This window comes from Palaemon carinicauda, chromosome 15 (genome assembly GCF_036898095.1).
Source record: "Palaemon carinicauda isolate YSFRI2023 chromosome 15, ASM3689809v2, whole genome shotgun sequence".
NCBI lineage: Eukaryota > Metazoa > Arthropoda > Malacostraca > Decapoda > Palaemonidae > Palaemon > Palaemon carinicauda.
The window spans coordinates 130,066,302-130,089,881 of NC_090739.1; the positions used below are offsets into that span (position 1 = coordinate 130,066,302).

The following is a 23,580-nucleotide window of genomic DNA, read 5'->3' on the forward strand; positions in this document are numbered from 1 at the left end:
TTAGACATGGGCAATGAGGGCTTCTTAACGGAGCACCATAAGGCCTCAGAACCACCTCGTATAGGTTTAGTTCGAGCTAAGTAAAACTTAAGAGCTCTAACGGGGCACAGCACTCTTTCAACTTTGTTACCTACGATTTCTGACAGACTAGGTATTTCAAAAGATTTAGGCCAAGAACGAGATGGCAGTTCATTCTTGGCCAAAAAACCAAGTTGAAGAGAACATATAGCTTTATTCGTAGAGAAGCCGATGTTCTTACTAAAGGCATGGATCTCACTGACCCTTTTAGCAGAAGCCAAGCTCACTAAAAAAAAGTGTCTTGAGGGTGAGATCCTTCAGGGAGGCTGAATGTAATGGCTCAAACCTGTCTGACATTAGGAACTGCAGGACCACGTCTAAGTTCCAAGCAGGAGTTGACATACGACGCTCCTTAGAGGTCTCGAAAGACTTGAGGAGGTCTTGGAGATCTTTGTTATTTGACAGATCCAAGCCTCTATGTCTGAAAACAGAAGCCAACATGCTCCTGTAGCCTTTAATGGTGGAGCAGAGAGGGAGCGAACATTTCTCAGATGCAGGAGAAAGTCTGCAATTTGCGCTACAGAGGTACTGGAAGAGGAAATAGAGGAGGACTTGCACCACTCTCTAAAGACTTCCCACTTCGACTGGTAGACCTTGATAGTAGATGATCTCCTAGCCCTCGCGATCGCTCTGGCTGCCTCCTTCGAAAATCCTCGAGCTCTTGAGAGTCTTTCGATAGTCTGAAGGCAGTCAGACGAAGCGCGGGGAGGCTTTGATGAAGTCTCCTTACGTGAGGTTGCCGTAAGAGATCCATCCGTAAGGGCAGACTCCTTGGGACGTCTACCAGCCATAGAAGTACCTCTGTGAACCACTCTCTCGCGGGCCAGAGGGGAGCAACCAACGTCAACCTTGTCCCTTCGTGAGAGGCGAACTTCTGCAACACTTTGTTGATGATCTTGAACGGCGGAAATGCGTAAGCGTCCAGGTGAGACCAGTCCAACAGAAAGGCATCTATGTGGGCCGCCCCTGGATCTGGGACTGGAGAGCAATAAGTTGGGAGCCTTTTGGTCAGTGAGGTTGCAAAGAGGTCTATGGTGGGCTGACCCCAAGTCATCCAAAGACTCTTGCACACATCCTTGTGGAGGGTCCATTCTGTAGGGATCACCTGACCCTTCCGACTGAGACTGTCCGCCAAGACGTTCAATTTCCCTTGGACGAACCTCGTCAACAGTGAGATGCCTCGATCTTTTGACCAGATGAGGAGGTCCCTTGCGATGAGGAGGACTTGCACCACTCTCTAAAGACCTCCCACTTCGACTGGTAGACCTTGATAGTAGATGATCTCCTAGCCCTCGCGATCGCTCTGGCTGCCTCCTTCGAAAATCCTCGAGCTCTTGAGAGTCTTTCGATAGTCTGAAGGCAGTCAGACGAAGCGCGGGGAGGCTTTGATGAAGTCTCCTTACGTGAGGTTGCCGTAAGAGATCCATCCGTAAGGGCAGACTCCTTGGGACGTCTACCAGCCATAGAAGTACCTCTGTGAACCACTCTCTCGCGGGCCAGAGGGGAGCAACCAACGTCAACCTTGTCCCTTCGTGAGAGGCGAACTTCTGCAACACTTTGTTGATGATCTTGAACGGCGGAAATGCGTAAGCGTCCAGGTGAGACCAGTCCAACAGAAAGGCATCTATGTGGGCCGCCCCTGGATCTGGGACTGGAGAGCAATAAGTCGGGAGCCTTTTGGTCAGTGAGGTTGCAAAGAGGTCTATGGTGGGCTGACCCCAAGTCATCCAAAGACTCTTGCACACATCCTTGTGGAGGGTCCATTCTGTAGGGATCACCTGACCCTTCCGACTGAGACTGTCCGCCAAGACGTTCAATTTCCCTTGGACGAACCTCGTCAACAGTGAGATGCCTCGATCTTTTGACCAGATGAGGAGGTCCCTTGCGATGAGGAGGACTTGCACCACTCTCTAAAGACCTCCCACTTCGACTGGTAGACCTTGATAGTAGATGATCTCCTAGCCCTCGCGATCGCTCTGGCTGCCTCCTTCGAAAATCCTCGAGCTCTTGAGAGTCTTTCGATAGTCTGAAGGCAGTCAGACGAAGCGCGGGGAGGCTTTGATGAAGTCTCCTTACGTGAGGTTGCCGTAAGAGATCCATCCGTAAGGGCAGACTCCTTGGGACGTCTACCAGCCATAGAAGTACCTCTGTGAACCACTCTCTCGCGGGCCAGAGGGGAGCAACCAACGTCAACCTTGTCCCTTCGTGAGAGGCGAACTTCTGCAACACTTTGTTGATGATCTTGAACGGCGGAAATGCGTAAGCGTCCAGGTGAGACCAGTCCAACAGAAAGGCATCTATGTGGGCCGCCCCTGGATCTGGGACTGGAGAGCAATAAGTCGGGAGCCTTTTGGTCAGTGAGGTTGCAAAGAGGTCTATGGTGGGCTGACCCCAAGTCATCCAAAGACTCTTGCACACATCCTTGTGGAGGGTCCATTCTGTAGGGATCACCTGACCCTTCCGACTGAGACTGTCCGCCAAGACGTTCAATTTCCCTTGGACGAACCTCGTCAACAGTGAGATGCCTCGATCTTTTGACCAGATGAGGAGGTCCCTTGCGATGACGAACAGAGCGTGGGAGTGAGTGCCTCCTTGCTTGGAGATGTACGCCAAGGCCGTGGTGTTGTCCGCATTCACTTCTACCACCTTGTTTCGAAGAAGACTCTCGAAACTCGTCAGTGCTAAGTGAACAGCCAACAGCTCCTTGCAGTTGATGTGAAGGCTCCTCTGATCTGTCGTCCAAAGACCCGAACATTCCAGACTGTCCAGAGTCGCTCCCCAACCCAAATCCGACGCGTCTGAAAATAACATGTGGTTTGGGTTCTTTACTGCCAGGGACAGACCTTCTCGAAGACGTATATTGCTGTCCCACCAGCTCAGGCAAGTCTTGATTGGTTCGGAGATCGGGATCGAGACCGCCTCCAAAGTTTTGTCCTTGTTCCAATGGGAGTCTAAATGGAACTGGAGAGGGCGAAGGTGAAGTCTCCCTAGAGAGATAAACTGTTCCAGGGATGATAGCGTCCCTAGGAGGCTCATCCAACTTCTCACAAAGCAATGGTCTTTCTCTAGCATGAGACGGACTTTGAGCAAGGCTTGCTCTATCCTGGTGGCAGACGGAAAAGCCCGAAAAGCTAGACTCTGTATCTCCATCCCCAAATAGAGAATCGTTTGGGAGGGAGTCAGCTGAGACTTCTCTATGTTCACCAACAGGCCCAACTCCTTTGCAAGATCCAACGTCCATTGAAGGTCCTGCAGACAGCGATGACGGGACGACGCTCTGAGCAGCCAGTCGTCCAGGTACAGGGAGGCTCGAATCCCCGACAAATGTAGAAATTTTGCTACATTTCTCATGAGCCTCGTAAAAACAAGAGGAGCAGGGCTGAGGCCGAAGCACAGTGCTCGGAATTGGTACACCACATTCCTGTATACAAACCTCAGATACGGTTGAGAATCCGGGTGTATAGGAATGTGGAAGTACGCATCCTGCAGGTCGAGAGAGACCATCCAGTCTCCCTCTCTGACTGCTGCTAGAACGGATTTGGTGGTCTCCATCGTAAATTTTGTTTTGACAACAAAAATGTTGAGAGCACTGACATCCAGCACCGGCCTCCAACCTCCTGTATGCTTTGGAACTAGGAAGAGACGGTTGTAAAACCCCGGTGATTGAAGGTCCGAGACTTTCACCACCGCTCCCTTCTCTAGCAACTGAGACACCTGCAGATGTAGTGCCTGTCTCTTTGACTCCTCTCGATACCTGGGAGAGAGGTCTATAGGAACTTTTACTAGAGGAGGTCTCCGTACAAAAGGTATTTTGTACCCCTCCTTTAGCAACAAAACAGACTCCCGGTCTGCACCCCTCTTCTCCCAGGGCTGCCAGAAGTTGGTTAATCTGGCCCCTACCGCTGTCTGAGGACGTGGGCAGTCAGACTCTGCCACGGGAGGACTTAGATCCTCTCCTCTTACCTCTCTTACTATCGGCACGAGCGCCTCCCTTACTGGGAGCTCTGCCACGAAAGGGCGGGATAAATCTCGTCGCTGGAGTATCGAACTTAGGTCTAACGACATAAGAAGATGAAGGAGCAGCCTTACGCGCTGACGTAGCCATCAAGTCATGGGTATCCTTTTGTACCAGAGACGCTGCAATATCCTTAATCAACTGCTGTGGGAACAAGGCAGATGATAACGGCGCAAAGAGAAGCTCCGACCTTTGACAGGGAGTTACTCCTGCAGACAAGAACGAACAAAGAGTCTCCCTCTTCTTAAGGACTCCTGTCGTAAACGTAGCAGCGAGTTCATTAGAGCCATCACGGATAGCTTTGTCCATGCAGGACATAATTTGCACAGATACATCACGGTCGGCTGAAGAGATCTTCCTGCTCAAGGCTCCCAGCGACCAATCCAAGAAGTTAAAAACTTCAAAGGCCCTATAGACCCCTTTGAGGAGATGATCAAGGTCCGAAGAGGACCAGCAAACCTTTGAGCGTCTCATGGCCAGACGACGGGGAGAGTCTACGAGGCTTGAGAAGTCTCCCTGGGCAGAGGCAGGAACTCCCAAGCCGAGAACTTCTCCCGTGTCATACCAGACGCTCGCTCGAGAAGCCAGTTTAAAAGGGGGAAAAGCAAAGGCTGTCTTCCCCAAACTCCTCCCGGTCATCAACCAGTCGCCTAGTAAACGCAAAGCTCTCTTAGAAGAGCGAGAGAGCACTAGCTTAGTAAACGACGGAGTCGAAGCAGCTAGGCCCAGCGTGAACTCTGACGGAGGCGAACGAGGAGCAGCAGTCACAAAATGGTTAGGAAAAAGTTCCTTAAAAATCAGCATGATCTTTTTAAAATCAAGAGAGGGCTGAGCAACTTTAGGCTCCTCTCCATCCGAAAAAGTCCCCAAAGGCATATCAGTTGGAAGGGGATCAGCGACTTCCTCATCCGACGGAACTTCGTCCGACAACTGCCGAGTCTCATGATACGGAGAGACATGCCGAGGAGGCAACGCTTGACAGGCAAAGTCAACAAGCGACGGAGCAGCAGCAACAGCTGAGGAAACAACGTCACGCCGCGGCTGTAAAGACAAAGTCTTGTGACTGACCAGCAACAACAGTTTGAGTTAAATGTCGCTCGACATCACGTCGAGACTGCATTGACTGCAGGGTCTGAGCAGGCAAAACAACTTCCGAATGCGGTGACAGACGCTCAACGTCACGTCGAGGCAACGGAGTCGGTCGGCGAACGTCAGTGCGGGGCTGCGGTGGCAGCTGCTGAACGTCAGTCCGAGACTGTAGCAAAGGGGGTTCCACGTCACGTGACTGACGTGAAAGACGAGGAACACGACTAGCATCGCGTTTCAAAGCACTAAAAACGTTAGTACTAACATCAAACGGACGAGAAAACACTCGTTTAGGCGGCTGAAGGCCAGAGTCACGTTCATCGCACTGGCGAACCGCAAGCAAAGGATCATCGTGAACCTGTCCATGCTCATAATCTTCCATAAGGGAGGAAAGCTTAGACTGCATGTCCTGCAGGACAACCCACTTCGGGTCAACGGGAGTCGGAACGGGCCGTGACGTCGGTAACGTCTGCGCTGGCAAAACATTGCCTCTACCGAGACCCTCGGACATCGTGTTACGCTTTCGCTTAACAGGCGAACAGTCATCCGATGACTGCGAGTGGTCAGAGCTGCCCCAATGGCTACAGCCAGGACGCTGGACCTGTCCTGAAGGGACTGACTTGCGCTTTAAGGGCCTAGATACCTTGCGCCAAGGTTTCTTATGCGACAAGTCGTCAGAGGACGAGGAGAACTTAGTCTCACCCGTCTTATGGTAAGGACGTTCTTGACGAGAAACGTCTGATACCAAAGAGGGAACGTCTGTACGCTGGTTTACACCTCTCGCCCCCTTAAGTCCTACGACATTACTTCTCCCTGGTGCAGGGGAGCCTGAAAGAGGTCTCGGACTAGGGGAGCGACAAGCACGAACAGACGAACCCTCGGTCGCAACACTAAACACATTTTGCGCACTTTCACTTTACCACTTAGATTTTCTGCTTTACCACTTTTTAACAACTTTACATCGGACATTAGCTGGTTTCTGTCCGAGGCTAAGGACTCAACCTTCTCGCCTAAAGCTTGAATCGCTAAAAACATATCCCGCATAGACGGTTCATGAGTGCTAGCAGGGGGTTCAGGAATAACCACTACAGGGGAAGGATTAGGTTCAGGGGCATGGGAGGAGGAAAATTCCAAAGATCTAGATGAGCTTCTCTTCACCCTATCTCTTTCGAGCTTACGAGTATATTTTTCATACTCAAGCCATTCGAATTCCGACAAGACCACGCACTCCTCACACCGGTCTCCTAATTGGCAGGATTTACCCCGGCAATTAGAACAAACAGTATGAGGGTCGATAGAGGCCTTGGGAAGACGTTTGTTACATTCTCTCGCACACTTGCGATATACAGGAGAAGGGTCAGCCATTTTGAACAACCAGAGAAAATCCAAGTCAAAGCCAAATTCATCAACAAGAAACACAAGCCCAAAAAAGGGTTTCAAGAGTTTTATTGAAGAAACACACCAACACAGCGAACGCCAATAAAACAACCAAAACAAAGTACTTCACCAATTCGGTAGAAAACTCGAGGTCTAAAGCGAGCGGAACCAACTTGTCGGCAAGACCGACAGAGAAGAACTGGAGTGGTTGACAAGTATATGCGGTATCTGGCCGATAGTCGGCGCTGGTGGGCACACCCGCAACCTTCATGGCGATCGCTCGCGAGTTTTTGGATCTGTCGGGCCGTCGGAGACGTCAGCTATTATATATTCACCGGCTAAGTTTAATATTTAAAAATTTATGTCGTCTTTTTTTTGTATACTTAAATTTTTAATATATTTCCAATAAATAGTTATTTTGTAGATGGTTATCATTTATATTTTCAGTAGTTTTTACCATTCTTTGAAGTATTTTTAGCAAGTCAAACAATACAGATTGATGCATAACTAAAATTTTCCTGAATTTTTTTTGGAGTCGGGGTCGAGCTCGACCCCTAAATACCTAAATAGGGGTGTCCAAGAACGATACCTGTCCAGGGTTAATGAAAATTCATTCTATTACCAAGTGGTGAGCAATGAAATAAAAATGTGTCAAAGTCTAATATTCAAGACTATTTATGATGACCTTCTGATCTACAAAAAGATGAAATGGTAACAACTGTAAATACTAACGAAGCAATGACATAGAAAACTGCAAAAGGGACAATTATATATAAGTACTGTCTAAAAAAGCACCAGTGTATGGAAGAAAAGTATTTGGGTGTACAAAATGTTTCTAAAGGCTTATGGTAAAGAAAATGAAAGAATAAAATTATTGGAAAGAATTGTATGGCAACTAAAATCAATCTACTATACTATACTGCAACTGGAATGAAAATGGTAGCAATTGCACATTAAAATGCAAAGAATACCTTAGGTATAAGATCTACTGATGGTAATTACATGAAACTATGAAATCCCAATTTATGATAAAAGGAATAGTACACTATAGTAACAAAGAATGTACAAAAGTGTTATGAGTGATAATTTGAAAAGACAAGAGAATATCAAAATCTTAGATTATGCAGTAATACTGTACATGTACATAAGCACCAGCTATACCCTTTAAAGTAGTACTGTAAGCTTATATACAGCAAACGTAGCTGTAAAAATAATTTTGATTTTATTGCTAAGTGCTTGGAATCTCTCTCTCTCTCTCTGAATATACAACGTAAAATACACAATTAAAATTCATAAATAGTCAACTGGGCAATAGACGTTATGAAATAAATAAACACAACACTCAGTATATTGATGAGTGGTAATAAACGTCAGAGAAAAATGGAGTTTTTATGATAAAACAAAGTTTTATGAATACTTACCTGGCAGTTATATATATATAGCTGAGTCTCTGACTGCGGCAGAATTTAATCGAAAATCGCGGCAACCGCCTTGTGGTGGTTGTGTGGTTAGATGGTTAACAACCCTTACAGGGTGGTACTTGGAATCATTCCCATTTTCTGTTCCTCAGATTATCTTTGCCCGACCTGTCTCCTGAGGGGAGGTGGGTGGGCTTTAAAATACATATATAACTGCCAGGTAAGTATTCATAAAACTTTGTTTTATCATAAAAACTCCATTTTTATGAATAGAACTTACCTGGCAGTTATATATATATAGCTGATTCACACATTTGGAGGAGGGAAACAGACAGAAAAAACATAGTTGGGGAAACAACAAAAGAGTTGTAGGAGAACAAACACCTTGATTCCTTACCTGCTAAGGTAGCTGACTTTAAAGGTAACTGCCTCTAGAGTCGCTTTCCCTTAGGAGTGTTCAGCCAGGAGTAGACCCGCTACGCTGCAAACAACTCAATCGAGTCTGTCAAAGGGGTAGGACCAACAACTTGACTAGACTTCAGAAAACTACCTTCCCATATAAAAAACCTGCAACCTTACTAAAGCTAACCATCTAACCTTGCAGAAATAGAAATAAACTATCTATCTGGACTGAGGGAACCGTACCACAGGACGAGGACCTCAGACAACCGTAAAAAAAAAAAAAAAAAAAAAAAAAAAAAACACAAACCCATATACAAGTACATAAACTAAGGTTGAGTGGGGGTAGTAACTCCTTTGCCTAATACAGAAGCCGCAGCTACGTATGGGCCCAAGGTATAACACTTATCGTAGTCCACTCTTACCTCTCTGAGGTAATGAGAAGCGAAGACAGAGTTGCTCCTCCAGAACGTTGTGTCCATGATCTGCTTAACTGACATATTTTTCCGGTATGCCAGCGAAGCAGCAATGGCCCTTACTTCGTGAGCCCGTACTTTTAACAGGGCGAAGTTTTCTTCCTCACAAAAGAGGTGGGCTTCCCTAATAGTTTCCCTCAGGAAAAAGGACAAAGTGTTCTTTGACAGGGGTTTTTGAGGATCCTTCACTGAACACCATAAGGAGTTGGAAGCACCCCTCACGCTCTTAGTGTGAGCCAAATACGCCTTGAGAGCCCTAACCGGGCAGAGGAGGCTTTCCTGTTCCTGACCTACTAGATCCGTGAGGTTAGGGACTTCAAAAGTCCTAGGCCAGGGTTTCGAAGGGTTCTCATTCTTGGCAAGAAAGTCGAACCTCAAGGAACAAACCGCTCCATTTAGGGTGAAGCCTACACGCTTCTCGATTGCCTGGACCTCGCTGATCCTCCTGGCAGTCGCTAGAGACAAAAGGAAGAGGGTTTTCTTAGTCAGATCTCGCAGAGAAGCTTGCGAGATAGGCTCAAACTTCCTGGAGCACAAGAACTTAAGCACCACATCCAGGTTCCAAGAAGGGGGCCTTAAGTGCACCTGCTTCGTTGTCTCAAAAGACCTAATGAGGTCCTGCAAGTCCTTATTCTGAGATAACTCTAAGCCTCTATGCCTAAAGACGGTTGAGAGCATGCTCCTATATCCTTTAATGGTAGATACAGCCAGCTTAGCATCCTGCCTGAGGTACAAAAGAAAGTCTGCAATCTGGCTCAGAGAGGTAGAGGACGAGGAAACCTTGCGCCTCCTGCACCAAGCTCTAAAGGTCTCCCACTTTGACTGGTAGACTCTTTGTGAAGAGATCCTCCTTGCCCTGGCAATAGCTTTCGCCGCTTGTGCTGAAAAGCCTCGAGATCTAACGAGCTTCTCGACAGTCTGAAGGCAGTCAGATTGAGAGCGAGGGGCCCCTGTTTTGGTGAAATCTCTCGAAGTGGGGTTGTCTGAGAAGATCTGGACTTGCCGGGAGTCTTCTTGGAAAGTCCATCAGTAACCCTACCACTTCGGTGAACCATTCCCTCGCAGGCCAGAATGGAGCCACTAGGGTCATTCGTCCCGAATCGAGGAGAGCGAACTTCCTGACAACCAGATTGATGATCTTGAACGGGGGAAAGGCATACATGTCCAGCCCCGTCCAATCCATCAAGAAGGCGTCCACTGCAACAGCTTCCTCGTCCGGTACTAGGGAGCAGTAGTTCGGGATCCTCTTGTTTAGACCGGTGGCGAAAAGGTCTATTACTGGTCTGCCCCACAACTTCCAGAGGCTCCGACAGACATGCGGATTGAGAGTCCCCTCCTGCTGAGCATGTCTGCCCTGATGTTTCTCTGCCCTTGAACAAACCTTGTCAACAGCTGGGTCTCGTTCTCGCTCGCCCAGAGGAGAAGCTCTCTCGCAGTTGAGAACAGAGAGAGGGAGTGAGTTCCCCCTTGCTTCCTTATGTACGCGAGAGCTGTGGTGTTGTCGGAATTGATCTCCACAGTCTTTCCCGAGACCGAGGTCTTGAAGGCCTTGAGCCCTAACAAAATGGCCATCAACTCCTTCCTGTTGATATGCCAACTGACCTGACTCCCTTCCCAAATACCTGAGACCTCTTTGTTCCCTAGTGTTGCTCCCCAGCCTGACTCGGACGCGTCTGAGAATAACACTAGGTCGGGGTTCTTCTTGAACAAGGAGATCCCTTTTCCCAACAGAGCTGGGTCCAGCCACCACATTAAAAGATCCTTGATCTCTGTCGGGATGGGAAAAGAAAAAGTGTCCTCCTGGATCTTTCTGTTCCAAACCTTTGCGAGGAAGTGTTGCAGAGGCCTTAGGTGCAGTCTCCCCAAAGGGACAAACTGCTCCAGGGAGGATAGAGTTCCCAGCAGACTCATCCACTCCTTCGCTGAGCATTCCTGCTTCCTCAAAAAGTCTTTGACTTTGTCCAGGCACCTGGTCTGCCTCTCCTGGGAGGGAGAAGCCTGAAAAAGAACTGAATTCAGAACTATCCCCAAATAGAGAATAGTCTGATTCGGCTCGGTCTGAGACTTCCCCCAGTTGACGATGAGTCCCAGGTCCTGAATGATCGTATAAGTTTTCATTAGGTCCTCCAGATATTTCTCTTTCGACTGTGACCGGATCAGCCAGTCGTCTAGATAGAAGGAGACCCTTATCCCCTCCTGGTGTAACCAGCCTGCCACATTCGCCATAAGTCTGGTGAAGACTTGGGGAGCTGTGCTGAGACCGAAGCAAAGTGCCCTGAACTGGAAGCACTTGCCCTGGAACACAAACCTCAGATATCTCCTCGAAGACGGATGAATGGGGACGTGAAAATAAGCGTCCTGTAGGTTGAGAGAAACCATCCAGTCTCCTGGACGAACTGCAGCCAGCACTGACTGAGTCGTCTCCATGGAGAACTTTGTTTTCTCCACGAAGGCGTTCAGAGAGCTGACATCTAGGACTGGTCTCCATCCACCCGAGTTCTTGGGAACCAGAAACAGGCGATTGTAAAAGCCTGGTGAGGCGAGGTCTTGAACTGGCTCTATTGCTCCCTTGACCAACATCTGGTCGACTAGCTCCAGAAGAGCCTCTCGTTTCCCCGCGTCGGTGTACTGAGCCACTAAGGCCAGGGGAGAGTTTGAGAGAGGTGGTTTCTTTAAAAAGGGGATCTTGTAACCTTCCTTGACGACTGAGAGGGACCAGGTGTCCGCCCCCCTCCTTTCCCAAGACTGCCAAAAACGAGACAGTCTTGCCCCTACTGGAGTCTGGAGGACTTCCATCTCATTTTTTGGACCGAGGCCTAAACGCACCCCTGCTGGTCCTTGGCCCTGACTCTTGTCTTCTCCCCCTAAAATCCGCTCTCGAGGAGATTCTTCCCCGAAAGGGCTGTTGAAACTTCTTCTCCTCCTTCTTCAGAGGAGCAAGAGCAACAGGTAAGGTCTTTCTAGCCGACCGAGACAAAAGGTCCTGAGTAGCCTTCTGAGCCAGAGAAAGGGAGATATCTCTGACCAGAGCTTCAGGAAAAAGATGAAGAGAAAAAGGGGCGTAAAGCAGCTCCGACTTCTGGGCAACAGTCACAGATCTAGAGGTGAAGGAGCACAAAAGGGCCCTCTTCTTTAAGACCCCTGCTGAGAAAAGGGAAGCCAATTCATTAGCTCCATCCCTTAGATCTTTGTCCATGCAGGACATGATACTCGTCAGGTCCTTCTTGTCCTCCAGGAGTTCAGACTTCCTGGCCAGAGTCCCGAGAGACCAGTCCAGGAAGCTGAAAACCTCGAAAACCCTGAAAATTCCCTTGACGAGGTGATCAAGCTCCGACATGGACCACATCACCTTGGCAGAGTTTAAAGCATGCCTTCTTGCCGAGTCCACAAGAGCCGAGAAGTCACCTTGGGAGGAGGAAGGCACTCCTAACCCCAAAGTTAGGCCTTGGAAGCGAGCCGGGACGGTGGAAAAGAAAAGGTGGTCTTGACAGCTTGTCTCCGTTCCTCCATCCAATCAACCACTTTAGCGAGAGCTTTCCTGGCCGAAATTGAAAGTTTCATTTTGATGAAGGCCGAAGGTTTAGTAGCTTTCTTCCTGGTAAATTGAGACTGAGGAGAACGAGGGGCCGAAGGTTGAAATTCCTCCCCATAAAGTTCCAAAAGAGAGCGAGAAAGAACCTTGTAATCGCTAGAAGAGTCGGCAGGTTTTTCTTCCTCTTCCGAAATATCTTCGAGGTCCTGCTCAAGGATAACATCCCGAAGAGTTGGGCTGCCAGCAGTCTGGCAGCGAGAGCTGTTTGAATCCTGGCGCCGAGCGCCGCTAACATCCAGTCGGCGAGAGGCGGTATCGTCACGATGACGAGCAGCGGTATCGTCACGATGACGAGCAGCGGTATCGTCACAATGACGAGAGGCAGTATCGTCACGATGACGAGAAACGGAAGCGTCCTGAAGATGCAGGCTGCCGTCGCCTTGAAAATGCAGACTGCATTCATCCTGTTTCCTAAGAAACGAGGCAGTAACGTCCAGGTGTTTCGAAAGGGAAACGGAATCGTCACGGCGCCGAGAACGAGAGGCAGTATCGTCCTGGCGGCGGGAGGGGGGGAAGGAAATTCCTGGCAGCGTGCCGATGAAGAGGGTGCACGTTGTCGTACGGCCGACGAAGTGCGCAGAGGTTTCTTGGGAGAGATACTAAAATCTCTCTTAGAAGAAGATCTCTTAACAGGCAAAGAGACGTCCTTACGTCTGACGGACTGAGAAGGGTGGCTGAAAGCTTTAACTAACGATGAAAGTTGTTCCTGCATAACAACCATGAAAGCTTTAGCAACCTCCGCTGGCTCTCGCGGTGCCGAAGACGGCAGTTGTCGTACGGCTTGACTGGGAGCGCTGGCAGAAGAAGCAGGGAGTCTAGCAGGATTAACTGGGCTAAGGACTCTCTGTTTCGCCCTTTTAACAGGAACATCGAAATCGTCTTCCGAAGGATCAGGGTCTCTGCTACTCGAACCGGGAGAGGGAGAACGAGACTGCACGTCCCGGTTCCACCCTCTCTTCATTGGTCTTGATTCGTAACGCCAATTACGTCTGGGAGAACGATCAGGCGAAGACACAAACATATCCGACACGCCTTTCCTACGGCGGTCAAGAGCAGCCTGGGAGATCGCAACAGGACTGTCTGAGGCGACGACTGACCGAGGATAAGCACCTCTCACCCCCTTTCGGCTTTCGACGTACCTTCTCCCTTGGTCCTGGGAGCTTGGTAGAGGTCTAGACCTAGGGGTATGACAGATTCGATCAGTCGCCACCTCCACTGCACTTTCACAAGCACTAATTTCACCAACACTCTTACCTTTAAAGGCCTCCAACTATGCTTTAATGGCCTCCAATTCAGCAGCTAATTTAGCATACCCAGGGTCATCCGTAGGCACAGGTCCTGTAGAAGGGGCAGGAGTCACTACATTTGGGGAAGGAATACCTTCCAAAGGGGTTACAAGCAAAGGGTCAATAGATAAATCTAAGCTAGGCTTACTAGCAGACTTTGACTTAGATTTAGCTCTTCTAACTCTATCAATCTCGAGTTTGCGCACATAGCGCTGCATAGCTAACCAATCATTATCACTTAAAACCTCCCATTCCTTGCACTTATTATCTAAGGCACATTCAAACCCCCTGCAACCCATACAGATAGTGTGAGGGTCAACCGAAAGTTTCGGCAACCTCACCTTGCAAATATCATTCGCACAAACACGATAATGAATTTTCTCACTCATGATAATAAAGGAAAAGACAAAAAACAAAAACAACACGATTGCCAAATCCCAACACAGTGTACTTCACCAAAAACGAAGTCCAAACAGGCGATGAAGGGAAAGCGATCCGAAAAACTCTGAAAGGCGGACCAACGATGTTGTCGATCCGGCCGGCAGAGATAATCTGAGGAACAGAAAATGGGAATGATTCCAAGTACCACCCTGTAAGGGTTGTTAACCATCTAACCACACAACCACCAGAAGGCGGTTGCCGCGATTTTCGATTAAATTCTGCCGCAGTCAGAGACTCAGCTATATATATATATAACTGCCAGGTAAGTTCTATTCATAAAATTCATAAATTAGCATAAGAAAAATATTAATTTAATAAGTAAAACTAGAAGCTATGAGAGATTGTGAACTAAAGGGTGGAAATGTATAAACTTTGTTATGCTGGGTAAGTTTTCATGCTGGATCATACTTCCTACTCACATCACCTCCCATCAACACTAGTACACAGCACAGAACCCCGTCTATTACCACCACTGCCAAAGAAAATATATCACAACTTAGCAAAACTAGAGAAAATAGAGAGTACTCTATTGCTCAAGAACGTACAAATGTATTCTAACTTCAAAATGCTATCTATCTGGCTATCAACATTACAACAAGATTTCATTTCTATTAAGACTTCACTGTACTGTACAATATTGTACTTTACATAGTTGGTTTAGGTATAAAATATCACAAATTTTGAATTTGTAATTTTCCTAACTATACAAACCTGAGTCTTCTAATGACTTTAGCAGACTCATCCACTCTCTCACAGAACACTTCCGTTTCTCTAGAAAGCAATGAAGCTTCAACAGGGCTTGCTCCGTCTTTGCGGCAGACGGAAAAGCCCGAAAAACTTGACTCCAAATCTCCATCCCCAAATAAAGGATCTCTTGGTATGGTGTCAGTTGAGACTTGTCTTGTTTACAGTATCAGAAGACCCAGTTCTTCTGATAACCTCAACGTCATCTGCAGATCCTCCAGGCAGCGATTGTAGGAATGAGCTCTGAGTAGCCAGTCGTCCAGATACAGGGAGGCTCTGATACCTCTTGAATGCAGCATGCCCGCTACATTTGACATCAGCTTCATAAATATTTGAGGGGCGATGCTTAGGCCGAAACAAAGAGTCCGAAACTGGAAAACTTCCTCCTTGTACACGAACCTCAGGTATTGCTTGAAGTTCGGATGGATGGGGAAGTGGAAGTAAGCATCCTGGAGGTCTAAAGAGACCATCTAGTCATCCTTTCTTACTGCTGCTGGGACTGATTTCGATGTTTCCATGGAGAACTTTGTCTTCTGAACGAAGGCGTTGAGAGCACTTACATCCAGGACTGGTCTCCACCCGCCCCCAGTTCTTGGGAACCAGGAATAAGCGGTTGTAAAAACCTGGTGACCGCAAATCTTGCACCCTCTCTATTACCACCTCCTCCAATAAGAGAGACATTTGATGTTGCATAGCCTGTATCTTTGACTCCTCTCTGTATCTGGCAGAGAGATCTATCGGAGTTACTACTAAAGGGGGTTTCCCTAGGAAAGGGATTTTGTATCCCTCCTTTAGTAACTGTACGGACCAAAGGTCTGCTCCTCTCCTCTCCCAAGCTCGCCAGAAGTTGTTTAGTCTGGCTCCTACTGCTGTCTGAAGGCGAATGCAGTCAGACTCTGCTTCGCCCTGGTTTCGATCCTCTTCTCTTAACTCTCCTTCCCTCGGGTCTGGTACTACCCCTGCTGAAAGTTTTCCCTCAAAAGGGCTGCGAAAACTGAGGGAATGGAGCTTCTTCCTTAGGTTTGCGGCTTGAGAAGGAAGTAGGCAGAACCTTCCTTGCTGTTTTAGACACCAAATCCTATGTGGCCTTTTGGGCTAAAGCAGAAGAGACCTCTCTGATCAACTGTTGAGAAAAAAAGGGAGGAAGAAAGAGGTGCATACAGCAATTCCTACTTTTGTATGGGTGTAACCCCATTGAACAAAAAAGAGCACATTTGGGCTCTTTTCTTAAGAACACCCGCCGAAAAAAGGGCCACCAACTCATTGGATCTGTCTCTTAAGGCTTTGTCCATGCAAGACATAATGTGGATGAGGCTTTCAGTGTTCGCATCCTTCAAAGCATAAACCTTTTTTCCCAAGGCTCCCAAAGTCCAGTCAGGGAAATTGAACACCTCGAAAGCTCTGAAGACGCCTTTGAGAAGATGATCAAGCTCCGACGTTGACCAGAGCACTTTGGTCCTTCTCGTGGCTGTCCCACGAGGGGCGTCCCCCAGACCCGAAAAGCCTCCTTGGGCAGAGGCAGGAACTCCCAACCAGAGAACTTCTCCAGTCTCGTACCAAACGCTAGATCTAGAAGCCAATCTAGCTGGGGGAAAAGAGAAAAAAGTCTTTCCCTGGTTCTTCTTGGATTGCATCCAGTCCCCCATCATTCTCAAGGCTCTCTTAGATGAGTGAGACAACACCATCTTTGTGAACAGAGACTCCTTCGACGCCTTCCCTAGCGTAAACTCTGAAGGCGGGAAACGAGGAGCAGCAGGAACAAAATAATTAGAAAACTTCGGTAAAAACTCTCATAAGTTTCTTTTTCTTTAAATCCACTGAAGGATGAAGGGTCTTACGATCTTCTCCTTCCGAGACTTCCTCTAAATGATCACTAGGGGAAAGGTGACCGTCGACCCCTTCTTCCGACAGGTCTCTAATCGAGGTAGAGACGTACTGTTTCCTAGGAGTCAACTCCTTAAGATCCTGACTTCTGGCGTCAAGGGGTCCAATATCATGACGCCTAGCGTCACGTTGTTCCAACACTTGACGCTCGGAACTATGACGTTCGCGATCTTGACGATCGGAACTATGACGTTCGCGATCTTGACGATCGGAACTATGACGTTCGCGATCTCGATGCTCGGTTTCACAACGTCCAAGGCTCTTACATTCGGGGCCCGACGTCCAACTCCTTGACGCTCGGCGTCATGCGTAAGTCTCTCGACGCTCGGCGTCATGTGTAAAAGTCTCTCGACGCTTAGCATGACGTTCCTACTTACGACGCTCGGCGTCATGGCTACCAGGCTCCCGACGCTTGGTAAGCTGCTCGTCATCAAGAACCTCTCGACTCTCAGCTTTCTGACGCTTGGCGTCAAGGTGTGGAGAATCCTGACGCTCGGCGTCTTGGTGAGCCACTCTCTTCTTGTCCGCAGGCTGATAGACTTGCATGAGGGAAGAGAGTTTCTGCTGCATATCTTGCAGTATACTTAGATTAGGATCAACTTGTCTTTGTGGCAAAACAGGAGACGTTGCTTTTTCAACAAGATCGCTTTCTACGTCACTCAAGGAAAGCGCAGAGCATCCAGGGGACAAAAACCAATCTGAAGGAGGAAGAGGAGCATGCACAGAGGTTATGCCAGTCTCAGAAAACTGTCTTGCAACCGGTGGGGCTGGACGCTTGACAGCTTCCGACATCCTTCTATCTCCTACCGACGTAACAGGGCGCTTGGCAGGAGAGCATTCTTTGGAGCAGGAAGGAAAACACTCCGGACTGCTCCAATGGCTGCAACCTGGAGCCTGAGGCGTCATGACACGACGCTGTTCGACAGAGGCAATCTTCCTCTTCAGAGGTCTCGATGCGAGACGCCAGCCCGTCTGGGCGCTGCATCATCCAATGAGGACGAAAACACTTTCACCTAGCCTTTCCCATGGCGAGGGCGAGTGTCCTGTGAAGCGTCAACAGGTACGCTCGAGGGGACGACTGCTCGGTCGCTAATGCCTCTCGTTCTTTTCGCCGTTCGACATTCCTTCTCCCAGGGGTTGGGGGGCTTGGAAGAGGTCTATGGCTAGGAGAACGACAGGTCCGAGCAGACGCACCCTCCACTGCACTGATTAAATTCACTGAACTTTTAGCACTGACACTAGCACTCTTTAACTCTTTAACGTCGGACATTAACTTGGTCCTGTCCGCTGCGAGCGACTCAACTCTCACGCCCAGGGCTTGAATGGCCACCATCATGTCCTTTAGAGTTGGTTCATCAGGAGTAACAGTAGTGGGATCTGTAACTACCACTACAGGGGAAGGATCAATAGGTTCGTTGACACGGGGAGGGGAACAATCTCTAGATCTAGAAGAACAAGATAAACTCTTACTCCTTCTAATCCTATCCCTCTCAAGCTTAAGAGTGTAGCGGTCATACTCCAACCACTCACTCTCAGACAAAATAACACATTCATCGCAACGATCAACCAACTCACAAACTTTACCTCTACATTTCACACAAATGGAGTGGGGATCAACAGACGCTTTGGCAAGCCGAGTCTTACAACCTCTCACACACCTTCTAAAAGTTGAAAAAGAGTCAGACATTATGAATATTTTAAAGAGAGATCATACAAGCAAGGGTCAAAACAACAAAATCTAATCGTGGTTCAAGAAAATCCAAAAACAAATCCAAACAAGCGAAAGCCAAAGTGTACATCACCAAGATAACTGCAATTATACACAGGCTACAGCGGGTGAAAAATCCAACGATGTCGTCGGTAAGGCAGCAAGGAAGATCTGAGGAATGACTGGAATGGTTCCAGGTACCTGGGTAGAGGGCGCACTGGTGGTACACCTGACTACCCAATCGGCGATTGCCGCGAGTTTTGAAATTTCTGCCGTAACGTCCGGGACTAAGCTATATATATAACTACCAGGTAAGTCAGATGTTTAAAAGTCTTCATACAATTGCAAAATACTTATAATGTGAAAGAAACCACATAAAAACAATATTAGGCAGTACATTACTTAGTGTGTTAATCAACCATTCGTAGGCAATGGGCAATGAGTTGGTAGGGTTAGGAGTTATCCCATCCTAGGGCAGCAATTATTCACGCCTGTCTGTTACCTAAACCCGGGAAAAGCAAGGGCTGACTGTACCTGCTTTGCCAAATCGCAAAGGGATTGAGACACCATCCCACTCTGCTTGTTGACATAAGCTCATCAATGCTACTGAGTGTCTTATCAAACTCTCTGGGAAAGATTGTAGAGTTAGAGGGGTAGCTCGCATTTCTAGCAAGTTGATATGCAGGATCCTTTCGTCTTTGGACCCCAGTCCCGAGGGGGTCATGTCCCTCCTTTGACGCATCTGTGAACAACAGCATCTCTGGAGGAGGAGAGTTGTGTGGAACTCCTTTGGGGAGGTTTTCATCGTTGAGCCACCACTCAAGATCATCCCACCTACTTCTGTTTCACCGGAATCTGAAGGTGAGGAGAATCATAGGCTGCTGACCAGTCGGTTCAGACACCATTGAAACGATCTCTGGTGGAGATACCAGTGAGGAACGAGCTTCTCCAGTGACAAAAGGTGTCCTAGATGATGTTACCAGTGCCTTGCTGGTTGTTTTAGAGCAATAAGGAACAGTTGTGCTACCTCTCCTATTCTGTTGAGGTGATCATCTGATGGGAAGACTCAAGGTGCTGCCACATTTATCAACACTCACTGATACTCCTTCCATCTCTTGGACCTAAGACTTGACTTCTAACAAATCGGTTGTTCTGTGCTTCAGTAACTACTCATTTTCTTCCTAATGGAAGACAGCTTTTCAACAAGGGAAGGATAAGGCGCAAAACCAACAAATCAAGCGACGGGGAGCAACTCCACTTCTCCCTCACCAAGATTGAGAAATTCGCAGCAGACAGACCCTCAGCAATCGGCAGTAGCTCGTCAGCAACAATAACAGTGGACACATCCAGGGGTGTTATTCTACCACTCTCCTCCGCAGGCAGGAAGACTTCTACGATCTAGCGGCAACTAAAACCTCCAAGAGTTTCTCTGCTGAAGTTGATTCAGACTTGCTCCATGTAACTGGCACAACCCTTGCCGGGACACCACTGCATATTTGACCATGGAGCCAACATAATATAGCAGCAACCAATTCACACAATCTGAAGGAAAATGTGAACCAATCAGAAATTTTGGTTAATATATGATAAATAAATAACTAGCAAAACTGGAATTTGCTATTAGAAATGGACGAGTGTGGGGTAGTTTTGCATTTTTCTCTATTTGTTTAATGGGGGCTGGGGCATAATATCCTATGTATCGGTCGATTAAAATATGAAGTCTATTTCTCAATATAACTCCAATTTTTACATATGAGAGACTGATGGGGAGTTATTGCACATGCATTGCTTGCATTTGCTTTTGCCAGCTGTTCTGTTTTTTTGTATGATGCAATCATTACCTTATGGTGTAATCATTAGCTGTCTTTTTTTAACCAATTACGTGCTTCCAAAAATTTAAGCACAAGTTCCCGAATATTGTTCGACAACATTAATTTTTTTTTTTTTTTTATGAAAACGCTCTCCGTTCAGTTTATAGCTTTATTGCTCATGTGAAAGTAAAAAAAATATACTCGAAATAATGACCCACAGGGTTTGTGAGCACTGCTTAACAACTGACGCTTGCTTAAACATAGGAGCAGTGACGTATGTTAATTATGCAAGCGCAGTGAGCCACGGCGGAGCAAAAACCATTAAGTTTAAAATATATCTCCTAAATACTGACCCACGGGGCTTGCGAGCACATCTCAACATGTACCGCTTACCAGAACATAAGAGCAGTGATGTAATATTAATGTTGCTTGCGTAGCAGGCCACATCAGAGCAAAAACCATTCGAGGGTCGTTTATTGAATCATAGATAATTATGGTACTTTAATGTTCAGCCACTTACATGAACCATATATTTTCTCAACTGGGTTATCTTGTGTTTATTTTGCATTTCTGATCATTATTATAGCAGCAAGTCACTCGTTTTAGGCATTTCTCCAACCAATAAAGCACGATTGCCCACTGGGATCCCCATAATTGTCTTTATATAAGGGGGTCTAAAATCTCATAAAATGGTGGTTTGCCACAATAACAATGGTCAGAGATGGAGAAAACACAAGATAGCAAGTATGAAAAATATATCTATTTATGTATTTAGCTAGAGATGAAAGTATCATATATTTAATGAAATTTCTAAGGAGAGCACTGGAAAGTACGTTTGTACCCTTTGGATGCCAAAGTCAAAGTAAAGGTGAGCGCTACCAGTCAGGTTGGTGGGGGTTCCTTGCACCCTGAAAGTTAGCTGTGCTTAACGAACAGTTTCCAGCTTCACTGAAGTCACAGCCCTAATGAATGTCAAAGGATTGTATTTCGTATAGGAACAAACCAAATTTTAAAGAGAAATAAACACAAGAGCACCACCTAACCTAATGTTTCCCACCTAACCTAACTTAGGAGCCGTGTCTTCGCCGATCTAACTACCAGGAGGGGCTACAGGTCCCTGCTATCCCCCTTAGATCTTCATTATCATAGGCTTAAACTAAGGCTAAGTGTCAACCCTGTGTTTACTTCCCAACTAGCTTCACTCTTATAAATTGGTTATTCTGATGTATTTTCTAGTTTAAATTGTTTATGAAACTTGAAAAATAATCATTTTCAACATTTAACGGCAGAAAAGCCGGTCAAAGTACAGCGCAATACACCAGTGACACCTTATTTTCTCCAAATGAGAAATGGCAACTTACTGGGATGATGTTAATAAGAATATCTTTCTTAAATGCCTACCAAAAATTAATTATTTCAAATGTGTGATGGACTCAGAGGAGGCGTTAGTATTAAATGGGTTGAGCTTGTATATTAGTTGTGGAGGTAAGAGACTGGCTAAGAGAAAGTCAAATGACAGTAAAAATTTCTGATTGTAGATTATAATGACTACCAGAACTAACAATACAGAAAATAGGAAAAAAAATTTGAATACAGTACAAAAACCACTTGTTAGGGACTTTACGATCTGATCTCAGGAGTGTCTTTTGTCATAGATCAGACCAAAAGAAGTAAATAGGGAATTTTTATGAAGTAGGTAGATAAATTATTTGGTAACCGCCGAGTATAAGTCATGGGGTTCAAACTATTATTTACAAGTTGTGGAATGATCTTCCTAATCGTGTGGTTGAATCAGTAGAACTTCAAAAGTTCAAAGTTGGAGCAAATGCTTTTTTGTTGACCAGGCGGACATGAGTCTTTTTATAGTTTATTTATGACATATTTGTTTTTGTTGTTGTTAATAGTTAATATATGACATGTCTGTTTTGACGTTGTTACTTATTTTAGAATAATTTATTGTTAATTTGTTCTCTTCATTTATTTATTTCCTTTCCTCACTGGGCTATTTTTCCCTGTTGGAGCCCCTGGGCTTATAGCATCTTGCTTTTCCAACTAGGGTTGTAGCTTGGATAGTAATAATAATAATAAATAATAATAATTATGTTGGCAAAAATAAATTTATGAATATTGTACCCAAAATTTAATATTTCCCTGGATTACCTTGTCATATCAATAACATTCACAAAGCCTATACTTTACAGGGGTGTATGTATGATAGCGGCCACCTGCATGTATTATTATGGCTAACCTAGAATATGGCAGTGTAAGGGGGGTCACCGCCCCCGTTAGATATGTACGTAAGGACACGGCTTGTAGGTTAGGTTGGGGGGAAAGTTCAAGTCAGTTAACATCCATTTTTAATAGAATGCAGGAGGAACTGGCCGCTAATATACAAGGGCTCCACTTTACGAGGCATGGATAGTTTGAAACTGGGCTACAGTCTTATAACTCTAAATTAGCCTTCCTAACCAGGTTTACTGGGTATTACCGGACTTCTAAGCAAAAATAATTGTCACATGCCTTTAACTTGATTAGCATAGCACGGTGAGCTAAACCATCCCAATTGGATCCATTGTAGGATTGGCCTAAATTCGAAGCAAAATTTTTAGGCTAGCCTTCAACCTATGCAATTAGATGGGGAATTAAATATATATCTCTAGCCTATACACAAAGTTCCCATTAACATAATATCATAAGGTAATGCTACTATAGACCCGTTTCGAAAAGGTCTTTGTTTGGGGGTTCCCCTAAGGATAGCCTAAATAAAGGTTTCTAGAACGAGACCTCATATGCTACTAGAATTCAAGTTTCTCCAATAAAATTACGTTCATGATTATCATAATTCTCTAAATAAACATTTCTAGACACTCAAATTAAATATTTCAGACATTACCTTTCCCATGTCAGTGTAAAATGGTTAACGTGAAAAACGTCTCGTAAACTTTCCGATTCGTAGAAAGTAAACAATGCATTCACCTTTATAAATTCATTCATATTTTCATCTAAAAATCCATTTACTATCAAGAAAAACAAATATTTTATACATCCAAGATATATATTTTAAAATTTCATAACTACATTAAAACACATAAATGTCTTTTAATTGATAAATCATAGATTATGTAATTGGAAAAGTGGTTTCCCTTTCTTGGTGTCAGATCATTTTCATAGATTACATATATGTGATAAACACTGTAAGGTTCTTGAGTTTTCACATCAGAAAAGCTTCAGACAATTTATTATTATTATTATTATTATTAAATGC

General features: G+C 46.1%; 1 protein-coding gene across 2 annotated transcripts in view; it reads right to left on the bottom strand.

Annotated features, from left to right (window-relative positions):
- The window catches only part of LOC137654745 (uncharacterized), a 79,127-nt gene extending 55,816 nt beyond the window's left edge, over positions 1–23,311 (bottom strand). Inside the window, exons 1-2 of one of the 2 annotated variants that reach the window (XM_068388664.1) lie at positions 23,209–23,246; positions 14,588–14,640 (exon numbers count right to left, since the gene is read on the bottom strand). In XM_068388664.1, the coding sequence (XP_068244765.1) occupies positions 14,588–14,599 (12 nt within the window). In that variant the 5' untranslated portion in view covers positions 14,600–14,640; positions 23,209–23,246. Of the gene's footprint in view, positions 1–14,587; positions 14,641–23,208 lie in introns of both variants that reach the window. The other variant, XM_068388665.1, reaches the window with a different exon arrangement.
- Positions 23,312–23,580: the final 269 nt, after the last annotated feature.